This window comes from Vidua macroura, chromosome 3, assembly GCF_024509145.1.
Source record: "Vidua macroura isolate BioBank_ID:100142 chromosome 3, ASM2450914v1, whole genome shotgun sequence".
NCBI lineage: Eukaryota > Metazoa > Chordata > Aves > Passeriformes > Viduidae > Vidua > Vidua macroura.
Window position 1 is genome coordinate 10,225,941 of NC_071573.1, and position 12,568 is coordinate 10,238,508.

The following is a 12,568-nucleotide window of genomic DNA, read 5'->3' on the forward strand; positions in this document are numbered from 1 at the left end:
CTAAGAAGGGGTGCACTTAAAAAGACTTGATCTTGTTTCAAGATCAAAGAAAAGAAAGAAAGAAACTTAAAGATTCTCTCATATTCTGGGTTTCTGTGCTTTTTATTGTGTAATTGGGTCTTTTTTTTTTAATAACCTCTATCATGTAAATTTGAATGTATAAATATAAGGATTTAAATCCAGAAGCTTGTAACAGTGAAAATTACACTTTGTTTATGCTAATTAAAAAAAAAAAAAAGATAACAGACAATTAGTGAGTGACTTGCATTTAAGCCCTTTAGTCTTTCCCCTGAATCTTGGCAACAATTAGGAAAATGCAAGATTTATGAGATTTTAGAAATCTCCTTCTTTTTCTTTCACAAAGAACAATAGTTTAAAGCTGTCTTTCGCAGCTCTTTTATTCCTTCCAAAACATAATTTGGTATGAGAACACTAGCTGTTAAAGTCATATAATTAAGCAGTTTTGTTTGCTTTTACTTTCTGCTCTTTATAAAGTGTCTTCCAAAATCCATTAGAAGGCACCTATAATCTAGGAGAGGGCAAGAATTTGCGCAGTATTTGCTTAAATGTTACCTCAGATAGAGACCTATTGTTTAGAGAAGGGACAAAATATTCCTGATGTGTACATAGTCTAAAGGCAACTGAAAGGTCAGTATCTCTGTCCCCAGCTGTAGAAAAATGCAAGATGAAGACAGCAAGGAACCAGGACAGAAGAAGCAAAGTTTTGGACAAAGAGATTTGGTGAATATTTGAGTTTCTGAATATGAGAGAATTTGATTATGGCAAGCCTGGAAACCAACATGTAGTTTCCAAACTGTTACCCTGACAGTGGCTGTAGGAAGTCTGTGCTGGAGGTGACAGAGGAGGGGTGGGGGTGGAGGGAGAAGAGAGGTGATAAAAGCTTAAATAGTTTGGCAGCAAAATATAGCCACAGTGTTCAAGCTTTGTGAAAAATCTGTGCATTTAATGCAGCATATGGGGAATTACAGAAGTCTGGACAGGAAATAATTTAGGTGTGAGTAAAGGTGTACTGAGGAAGCCTGACATAAGGGATACTGTAATGTGCATTTGTGGTGCATTATTGTTTCTATTCTAATACAAAATGATGGCTGTAAATGTAAAAGACAAGCTTTAGAGAGAACAGGTATGTTTTGGATATGATCTTGGTGAAAATGGCAGATAGGCCACCACTGCTTATAATGCAACTGTTCAAGATAATATTCAACAATTTAGCAAAAGGGTTGATGTTTTCAGATGGTCAGTGTTTCATGGAGAGCTTAGGCTAAGTTGCAGCAGATGAATCACAAAGTCCCAGAATACGATGAGTTGGAAGGGACTCACAAGGATTATCAAGTCCTATTCCTGGCCCTTCACAGGACCATCCCCAGAAGTTACACTGTTTCCCAGAGTATTGTCCAAATGTTACTTGATCTCTCAGGCTTGGTGCTGTGACCACTTCAGTGGGGAGCCTGAACCAGTGCCCAACCTCCCTGTGGTTGAAGAATCTTTGCTCATTATCCAAACTAAACTTCTGCTGACACAACTTCAGGCCATTACCTCAGGTCCTGTCACTGGTCACCACAGAGCAGAGATCAGTGCCTGCCCCTCCTCTTCCCCTCATGAGGAAGTTGTAGCTATAATGAGGTCTCCCCTCAGTCTCCTCCAGGCTGAACAGACCAAGTGACATCACCCCCTCCTCATATGGATTCTTCTTGAGGCCCTTGATCATCCTTGTTGCCCTCCTTCGGACACTCTCTAACAGTTCAATGTCTTTTTTTACATCGTGTCACCCGACACTGCCCCCAGCACTCGAGGTGAGGCTGCCCCAGCTCAGAGCAGAGCAGGACAATCCCTTCCCTTGCCTGGCTGGTGATGCTGTGCCTGATGCCCCCCAGGACAGGGTTGGCCCTCCTGGCTGCCAGGACACTGCTGACTCTTGTTCAACTCGCCATCAACCAGGACCCCAGGTCCCTTTCTGTGGCACTGCTCTCCAGCATCTCATTCCCCAGCCTGTCCATACATCAGCGTTGTCCCATCCCAGATACAGAATCTGTCACTTTCCCTTTTTGAACTTCATACAGTTGGTGATTGCCCAACTCTCTGATTTGTTGAGGTCTCTCTGCAGGGTCTCCCTGCCCTCAAGTGACTCAACAGCTCCTCCCAGTTCTGTATCCTCTGTGAACTTGCTCTGTATCCCTTCCAGTTCTGTGTCCAAGTCATTTATAAAGATACTGAAGAGCACAGGGCTGAGAATGGAGCCCAGTGGAACCCCCCTAGTGACAGGTTCCCAGCCTGATGTCACCCCTTTCACTGTAACCCTTTGTGCCTGGCCTGTGAGCCAGTTTCACACACATCCCATGACATGTTTGTCCAGCTGTGGGCTTGAAATTTTGTCCAGGAGGATATTGAGAGACAATATCAAAACCTTTACTGAAATCCAAAAAGATTACATGAGCTGGCTTCCCCTGACCACCTATGTGGTCTATCTTGTCATAAAAGGAGATCAGGAGATAAGGAAGATTTTCTACTCATGAAGATGTGCTGAATGTGCAGTTCTATCCTGGCTGTTTTTGTTTTTTTTTTCCAGTGCCTGGCAAAATATGTTCTTTCTTCCTAAGTATTGGAGAAAATACCTTAAAAGAAAAAGGAGTAATAGGAGGTTTCAGTTCAAAAGATGGGCTCTTACAATTAAAAGCAGGCAGGCTAAAACTTCATGGACTGAAGGAATGCAGCATGTGGATTAGAAGAAAGCATTGATGGGACAGTTGTTGCCTAGAGCCTCTAGCTGTTGTTTTGCACTGCCTGCACATCAAACAAAAGTTTCAGACACCCTTGATTTATATTCATTTAAACTGACAATTTTCCTTGTATCACTTGAAAGCCACAATGTTATTACAACATTTTATTTTAACTTGGTTTGAATTATCCAAATATGCAAATTCTTTCTTTCCACTAAGTGGTAGGATTTACAAAAGAACTGAAGCATATTGGGTAACTGTCATAGAAATGAATGCTGCTATGGCTTCTACAGCAGCACTATATCTCATTTTAAAAGCTTAGTAATCCACCTGCCAGCTTTTTGTGAGGATATACTCTCTGCACATTTGACTTGTTGTCCTTTTGAATGTTTTCAAGTTCCAAATTAAATTCCTGTTATTGCTGTGCTACCTATGTTTGTGAAAAGCATTGGGATACTTTCTAGTGATTATGACATCTGTGAGAAGAACTCCTTTTTTGTAGAAGCAGTGACATTTCCCTCTAGTATAAGTTATTTGAATAATATTCCTTTATCTCATCAAAGAGGCTCTTTCACTAAGAATGTATACCTTCTGCAGGTATACAATTTAATAGGATTTCTGAATAAATTCCTGAATTTAGAAATAATTAGGATTTTTTCCGTGTCTATTTAATACAATACAGTTTTAGAAATATCCACAGAATCATTGCAGTATTTCAAATTGCATTGATTTGGCTAGCCTTATGTCTGCTTTTTAGGGTGAACTGGAAAGTATGAAAACTTGTTGCTGTTCTCAGAGTTTATAGTTGATCTGAAAAATCATTGGGGTCTCAGTATTTCAATTGCTCTGTTTTTTTGATAAGTATAACTGAAAAAGGTGGCTGTAGATTCAGGATATGGCAACATTACAATTAACTTCCACTGAATTCAACAGAAGTTAATGGCAAAGCTTTGCACTTCTGAAAATAAGATTAATTAGATGAAGGTCTTAAAATGTAAGGCCCTTCACAAACCATTTAAACCTATATTCCTTTAGTGAGAGATACTTATTTTCATGTAACTGTATTATTGAGATTTTTTTGTCCATACTGATAATTTGATCAGTATTGAGCCCTCAGGATAGATTGCTCTGTGTATAGTAATATGGTAAGGAGAAGAAAATGACCAACAGAAACTGTTCCTCTCTCTGTTGTCAGCAGCAGCATCTTTAAATGGATGGAGATAGGTGCTTACAAGCAGCCAACATTTTAACTATACAAATAGTTATACAAATAGTCTTCTGTGGAAGACAGACAGTACTTCAGATGATTAAAAGGACCTGACAAAAATCGCATTTGAAAATGTTTATGCAGGGTAGGTACTGCAAAGTCATTGTGCACACAAGTATTAACACTGTTAGATCTTTTCGTAGGAGTTGTAAATAACATACAAGGTTTTCAGTAAGAGACATCAATTATTTTTTATTTTGAAATATTTATTTTGTATGTGTTTATAGCTATAACATTAAGACTAAAATACTGACCTGAGTTAATCTTTAAGTGTCAGGAATACTATGAGATATTAAAGCTCTTTGAATTTATAACATATAATGAGGTAGTAATTTAGACTCCTCCAAACTTAGAGGAAAAAAAGTACAAAAAATCATATAACTTCTCTTTTTCTTTTAAATGATCATAAAATTGATATTCTTGAGTGTCTGTGGGTTTAATTAATTAATGTTTTTAGTACCTGGGGTGATATTTCAATAGAAAGCAATTTGCTATGTAAACATAACAAAAACTGTATTTATTTATGTTAAAGACAGGTCTTTGCTTTGTTTTCAAATAACAAGGGCTCTTTTCAAATAACTGTGGGCTCTAAAATACAAGTTTACCCAGTGTTATTTACAGCTTAATAGAGTTCAATTATAAGAAATTTGGGAGGACAAAATTTTAAGAACTAGTTATTTTTTATGGCAAGATCCATGTTGTTTAAGAACTAGTGACATTAAAGAGCATACCAACCTCTGCATCACTGTTTTTTCCTATCTTCAGAGGCAATCTGTTTTTTGCAAATAAAAGCTGAGGGTGTTTTGAAGATTCTATTTCTAATAATCCAGCCATTACACTGCTATTAATTTCAGTATCATTGTTCTGAACTAGAAGACAACTTCCAGCATCAAGGCACCATGACATTGGCTTGTTTTCTTGTGAGTGCATGTGGTGCATCTTTAATTTTTTCTTTTAATTAATCAGTGCATTTTTTCTAATTTCATGATGCTACTTTAAAGAAACCAAGACATATGAAAACAAGATAAAATCAGTGTTATATTGGGCATAAGAGTAGTGTGTATCTTTTGGTGCAGTTCCTTCACTGTTCTAGTTGGGTGGAAAGAAGAATTTCACTTTTTGTGACACAACAGAAGTGCTGCTATTTGGGTGAGGTTTCTCCTCTGAGCAAAACAGTCAGAGCCACGTTTTAGTACAATGAATTCAGCTGTTCATCTGCTTCCTGATGCTCCCCAAGGCAAGTTGTGTATGTGCCTACTATCTCATCTCAAACAGTTCTCTGAGTTGGGAACTCTTCCAATTGTTCATTCACTTGCCATTATTTAACCATCACACTGACTACAATATTTCCATTCCTTTGTTCATCTTCAACTGACCGTACAAGTATGTGCTGTGCTTATGTACTACATTATAACCGTAGCTGTAATATTTCAGCTAATATTTTTGCTTAATAATGCAGATGTAATAACCTTTATGCATTTTTATAGAATAAACACATAAATCTATAAAATTCTTAAATGCTATATTAGTTTGGCAAGTGTAATTATGTATCCTTAGTAGTAGGGAGAAGTTATGGTAGATTTCTATCAATTTAATTAAAGCTCCATCAAGGGAATAGTTGTTCTAGCATGTATATGGAATGATTGCACACTAGATCTTTGTACAGAAACTTTTTGAAGTAGTGCCCTTCTACAGTGGATTTCTCTTTTTGTGGGTGGTGAAGGGGATCCCTGGATCCTGATAACAAAGTAGTAATATTTTATCTCTGGCTTTGCAATCTTTACCAGTGTAACTGCGGAACATCTTTCCAGCATGGCCATTATATTTCTCTTAGGGAAGTGGAAGGCATAAGTCCTTAACTGATACAACAGTTTAGTAGCATTTGCTTCTACATGTTAAAAACAAAGCCCAATTAAAAAAATGTGCATGTGAATGGATGTGAGTTGTTCTAGGAGATGTACTTAAACCAAAGCAAACCACCCCCTTAATGTTATCACTCACTGTATAGTAAAATTTCACTGTGCTGGAACCAGAAGTAGTTTTTTGAGAACAAACTTGGATCAGGGTCTACCCCTGCTGCCAGCTGAGTGCTGTGGTCTCTGTGCTGGAATACTGTTGATCATTCTGCTTCTGGCTTCATCACTTCTCAGTATCTGTAACACCTGTGACCTGCTGCAGAAGCTTCCCTCCCTCCTTCGCCTGCCTCCATCCAGAGCTCCTTGCTGCCTGCTGGCTAAGGCACTCTGCAGGGATTAAAAAGTTGTTGGTTCAAAGAACTTTGGCCATGGAGGGTAAAGTAACACACATTTTCCCTTCTTTGCAGGTGTTCCTGCTGCTGGGCAGTTGTATAAAATATCGTGTTTGGTGGTTCCTTTTGGCCTGTGTTAGCAATATACTGATCACATCCAGAGTTACAGACTCTCTTGGGTGTTTAGGCACCCCTTTGCACCCCTCTGGTCACAGAAGCAATGACAGTGTACCTTGAGGTTTTTCGTGCTGTGTTTCTTTGATTTAGAGGAAATTAAGAAAGTTCAGAATATGTTGTAGATGAATGCTCTGAGCATGAAGGAAAATGAAGCCCATATATGTTTTTCCTGAATACTAGAGGAGAAAATGTTTTTCTCAGTTTGAATAGCAGGAGATATGCTCATCCCATCTATATACATTCCCAGATAAATCTAAAGAAGTCTCTTAGCAGTTGATCTGTCACCAAGGTGTGGTATTTTCTTTATCTGTTGTGTTTGGTTTTTTTTTTTTTTTTAATGAAGGTAATCATGCAGCAGAAGCTCATTGAGTTGCTATGTTGTATGTATGACAACTTGAAATAATGAACTATTGGCCATTATTGTTTTAAATTATTTTTTAAAGTCAAATACATCACACATCATGTCAGGAGGAAGCAGAATATCACTCTGATAGCTTAGGTTTATAGCTTTTGCTTAACTAAAACTTTTCTTATGGAGATACTTAAATTCCAGATGATTTTTTTGGATTTTGTCACTCTGTAAAAGGTGTGTGCTATATATATATATTATATATATATATTTTATGAACATTTAGAACATAGTTCCTCTGGGACAAAGAAAATGCTGATTAATACAATAGATTTTTAGGACAGCATTTTGAGCCCTTATTATCTTCTAAAAAAACCCCAAAAAGTCAAATTCCCCCTACCCCCCAAAACTCCACCAAGCTCCAGATATTTCATTCACCTTTTGTAGCAATTGTAAGTCTAGAAAGTATCCTCTACATGCTTCATAGTTGATATGAGGTTGATACTCATTGTCAGAGGCCTTTAATGTCAAAATGGATTTAATGTTAACTGGAGAGCTCCAACAAATAAAATGTACTAATTTCTTTAACTGTTTCAAAAGATATCCTGTGCTTTTCCACTTCTATGCTTAACAGCAAAATTAAATCAACTAAGAATTAATGTTACTTAGCAAGTATTGAACTGTATGGAAAATTATATTCTTCTTTAAATTCTTTATACAAGAAAATTATTTTTTACACCAGTAAACCCATAGATTTCTTATATGTTGCATGTGATATTTGGGATTTAGTCTTCCAAAAAAGTTCTTCTTATAGGCAGGTTTGGAGGGTTTTTTTGATGTTATACTGTTTTTTTTCTGAAGAAAAGCTGCAAATATGAATCCAGTTTTCTAATATTTTATTTTTAAATTATGTTTTTTACAAATGTATTGACTATAGCTTTAAAAGATCCTAATTAAACACATAAATGCTCAATGAGGGATGGTTATGCAAAAAAAAAAAAAAGGTTTTGAATAGCTGTTTTGACTCCACTTTGTCTGTCTCTCTTTGGTGGTATTTCAGATTGATTAGGTAGCCTTCTTGGGTTGAAAAGCACTGCTTGATTTCACTGTATTTTTTCTTTGCCTTACTCTAAGGAAGCTCATGTTACTTGTAAAGTATTTTGCTCAGTGGTTTTTCAAATAAATCAATTAGCAAGGTTTAGCTCATTCCCGTGCTCCTAGTAAGGAAAGTTAAAGAAAGAAGCACATGTCTGCATATTGCATAATAGAGGAATTTTGAGTGGCATGGAGATATGGGCTCTCATCACGCACTTGTACGTTCTGGAAAATGCAGCTTTGTTGAAATGAAAGTACAAACATGTTAATTCTAATAGAAAGATTATGAGAAAATCAGTTTACATTTTTCAGAATTCTAAAGAAAAAAAAAGTTCAAAGTAGTTAAATGAAAACCAAACAAAAATGTTCCCAATTTTCATACTCCTATAAAGTTATCTTTTTAATATTTGTTACAAATAAAACCAAATTTCAGAATATTAGAATACTTATGTTTCTTGGGAAATTCTACTTTTCAACTTCTTCCAATAAACTAATTGATTAGATTTGGATATTTTAAAAAAGTACTTGTTTATTGAATCTGAAAGGCGTGCTAGCTGATATTTTCTAGACATTATGCACTAGCAAAGTAGTGTAGCCACCTGGCCTCTCGAATGGCATGCATTCATTCTTCCACATTTTAGGCTGTAATCCCCAATCACTGTAGACCAGAGGAGATTATCAATTTTGCTGTGTGAAGAGATCTGCCTTCCCTCAGCCTGGACTGCCTAATCCTATCCTCATACTCGTCACTCTTTGCTACAACATGAAGGTTCATACAGGTAGACAGGGTAACTTGATTTTGGTAAAATATGTCAATTTGTGTTTTGGATTGGTTTATTTTTTGTTTCTTTGGTTGGTTTTGTTTTGTTTTATTTGTTTGTTTGTTTTTTCTAGTTAATTTTGTACTAGTTTGGTTAGTCGTTCCTTTACGTCTTGAATAGTCTCTGTACTCTCTGATCCATGTTCATCCTCATGCCATTAAAGTTTTCTTCTGTGTTTTCTTTGTGCTTCTTCAAGATTTCTCTGTCCATTTATCCATGGTGAAAATGTAGCCAGCTATGTAGCCCTGTGACTTTATCCTGCTGATAATATATCCAGTATTTTTTGAGCCTTTGTATCACATGAGAAGACGACTGTGCCTAAAGAATTTGTGTTGATGAATTTTTAATTACCTTTTGCTTCCCTCTTTGTCTCACCCCCCACCTCTCCCCCAATTTAAAATTCATACATAGTAAAATTTCCCCAAAAATTGAGTGTGCTCAACTTATGAAAATATTTGGTGTCTATTGACTTTGAAATGCTTGGATTTCTTGCAAGAAAGTTAGAGTATATGTGTCACAGTCACTTAAACAGAAACATTGTAGGATTGCTTGTTTGCTGGAAAGATGTGCCAGGGACTTGGATGAATTTCACTATCAGGTACATTTTTTAGCTTGTGTAGTAACATGAACAGCGCCAGCACTATTAAGTCCTCAGAAGTGCTATTCACAAAATTACTAAGCCATTAATCTGTAAAGTAATGTGACAGTGGTAGTAAAGGAGAAAGAGTAATGTACTGGTATTTATGACTGCTTTTTGTCATTGATACCATATCCTTGACAGACCTCCTGCTGCCATTTTTCTTGCAGTACAACATGGAGTAATTTTTTAGTTATCTTGGGTGCCCTGGATTTTCTCCAGATCTTTCATGTCACTGTCAGTTAAATTGAATAGCATTAACATTTATATTCTCCAGCCCACAGAAGTTGCAGTCTTGGAGGCTTTCCCAGAGTAAATCTGAAGGACTTTAATAGCTATATTGATAGCTACCTATTTGTTAAATCTCTTTATTTCATCTAATTTAAAATTTTTGAAGTCCTTGTGTGTTCTTCTATTGGATATTTTATGCTACATATTGGATATTTAGCTAACTGGCTAACTGGCTAGTAGCTGGTTAACTGGCTAGTTTTGGCAGTGGATCAGTCTATTCATGTGCTATCTACATGATTTTTTAGGCATGGCTTTGGTATTTTTTTTGGTCATTGTATGATATTGTAAGGAATCTGTCATGGGCTCATGAGAACTATTGGATTGGTCACTGAGCTGGACTGAAATCAGAATCTCAGCTGTCAGTACTGTAATTTTCACATGAAAGTGAAAATTTATGACCAGCCTTGTGGAAATGTGCCTCAATTTCATGTGTTACAATGTTTGTCTTATATGAATGTATTTATAGTTTTAAAGTGTTTTTCTGAATGAAGTCAATGGCCAAGTTCAAACAGGCTTTAGCAAACCAGGCTGTTACAAAGCAATTAGAAGTGATTCTACCAGAATTTTTCTCATTGAGTACTTTATCATCTTTGCCTGTGAAAAGTTTGTATAAATTGTTATAGTGAAGGCACAATGCAGGATATGCATCCTGTGAATGTGAGAGTTTTTTAAAACATTTCCTGAGTCCTGTACAAATACAAGCCCTCAGTTTTCATCTCTCCTGTTTTCCTTTCACATCTGCTCTTTCCAACTCTTCTTCCCTCTTCCCTGTTCCTTTCTCTTTTAGGGATGCTTTTTGGAGGTGAACACGTGTTTGTGAGCTACACTGTCTCCAAAACAAACAAAAGAGGGTGGGGAGATGATGAAGGGGAGGAGGACAGGGAAAAGATGCAGCTGCTCATTTTTAATTTCTGAAACTAGCCTTGAATTCTTGGCATTTGCTTAAGCTTTATAATAAAAACTAGGGGCATGACTGAAACACTGTGTCTTTGTTCTACTGTGGTTGCCAAAAAGAAATTCTTAAAATAGTAACAAATAGATTATTTGAATTCTTGTCTAAAATAGTATTGATGGAAGATGTTTTGCCAGATGAGATTGCATGCGTAGAGCATTGTCACAGCAGTGGAAGCTTTTGGAAAATCAGCCAACACCATATGTTGTTTTTTATTCTGTGCTGCCAACATCCAAGTCATTAGAAGATATTTTCATTTATTTCACCTGCCAGGAAGTAGAAATCCCTGTAGCATTTCTTCCTATAAATCTATTGAACCTGCTCAAGCTGTGTGCCCTCAAAGCAAAGAAGGCCAGCAGCCTCCCAGCAGGTCGAAGGGTGATCCTGCCCATCTACCCAGCCCTGGTGAGACACATCTTGAGTACTGAGCCCACTTTTGTACTCCCCAGTGCAAGAGACATGTGGACATAGTAGAGTGAGTCCAGCAAAGGGCCATAAAGATGACTGGGACTGCACTCTTTAGCCTGAAGAAAGACTTGAGGGGGGATCTTATCTGTTTGTATAAGTATATTATGCAGGGGGAAGTAAAACAGGTGGAGCCAGTTCAGGTTCCTCTTGGCTGTTCCCAGCAAGAGGACAAAATGCATTGGGTGCAAACTGAAACACAGGGGTTTCTACCTGAATGCAGAAAAAATAGGGGTTTGTACCTGAACAGTGGTACAGACTGCACAGGGAAGGTGTGGAGTCCCTTTCCATCCTTGGAGATACTCAAAGCTGGCAGACCAGGACCCTGAGAAACCCACTGCAGCTTGAGCAGAGGGTGGCTTTGGTGGCAGTGTCTAGAGGTGCCTGCCATCCTCAGTGAATCTGTAATTCTTGTGTGCCTCTGCTTTGGTGTCCAACTGAAAAACTGGAGTGTGTCAGATACCACTAAACAAGTTGTATGCTCTCACATATTTTTCTGAGTGGTAATATTAGTGAAATAATATTATTAATACTATTAGAGAAAAACTTGTGGTTGAGGAACAAAGCTTGAAACAATGTGTGGAATGAGACTTGTCTGGGGCTTTGTTGCACAACCTTTCACATGTTAGTGAGCTCTTGCCCACATAAGTAGTCTCGCTGACGTCAATAGGACTACTCCTGTAAGTGTTCACCAGTGCAAAAAAAGGGTTGCACAATGTAACACAGTATTTAATTATCACTTCAAACCTCCTTTACTTCAGTAGCATATTCTTTTAAATATCTCAAATTATACTGCTTTTCCTAGGCTTTACTTTTCTGACATAGAGATATCATTATATCCGTCACTATACAATTGAGCAGAGATAGCATCTCTGAAAATCATCTTTCCTTCTGTTCATTTATACAGCTGAAAAAAAAGAGCTGACAGAAAAAAAGAAAATAATTCTTTCCTTGATAGTGTTTTAAATAAATTGGAGTTTCTAACTTTTTTCTGACAGTTTGATGGAGTCAGTGCTTTACTTTCAGTGCTTAATTAGTCTGATGGTATGCTTTCTTTCCCCACAAAAGAATTAAATAGGTTGGGGTTTTTTTATTTTAAATGTCAGTCAAAGTTCAGTTTTGTATAAAGAGGCACCTTGTATCTATATTTTACAGTAATACAAAAAGTAGAGTAAAAAGTAGTTTCAAAGATCAATTATGTGATGCCATCTTTTTGTATTTCAACTGTATTGCTAAAATGTCTGCTGTGTATCTCTTTTGGTGGTGTTGAGGGAAGGCTATGATGTACCCTCTAACATTCAATTGATAAAGCTGGAGTCTCTGTCATGAAAACTTGATTTTTGGATGGTTTTTAGAAGCTTTTATATTTTAGAAATTCTTTTCTTGTTTTAGCTATTAAAATTTTTGTCAAGGTGCTTGAATTAGGTTAGAGAGTTTTCTGGAACTACTGTAGTAATAGTTGAATATTTGCATATGGATAGTTGGAGTTAAATCTCTTTGGAATTGTGAAATTTTGTAAGAATACAGT

At 36.9% G+C, this 12,568-nt stretch overlaps 1 protein-coding gene across 2 annotated transcripts in view; it reads left to right on the top strand.

Moving 5' to 3' along the window:
* The window catches only part of PDE10A (phosphodiesterase 10A), a 164,904-nt gene that overhangs the window by 51,361 nt on the left and 100,975 nt on the right, over positions 1 to 12,568 (top strand). The window contains exon 4 of one of the 2 annotated variants that reach the window (XM_053974343.1): positions 9,269 to 9,293. The exons of the other annotated variant lie outside the window; for it this stretch is intronic. Within the exon in view, the coding sequence (XP_053830318.1) occupies positions 9,269 to 9,293 (25 nt within the window). The remainder of the gene's footprint in view (positions 1 to 9,268; positions 9,294 to 12,568) is intronic. 2 annotated transcript variants of the gene reach the window in all.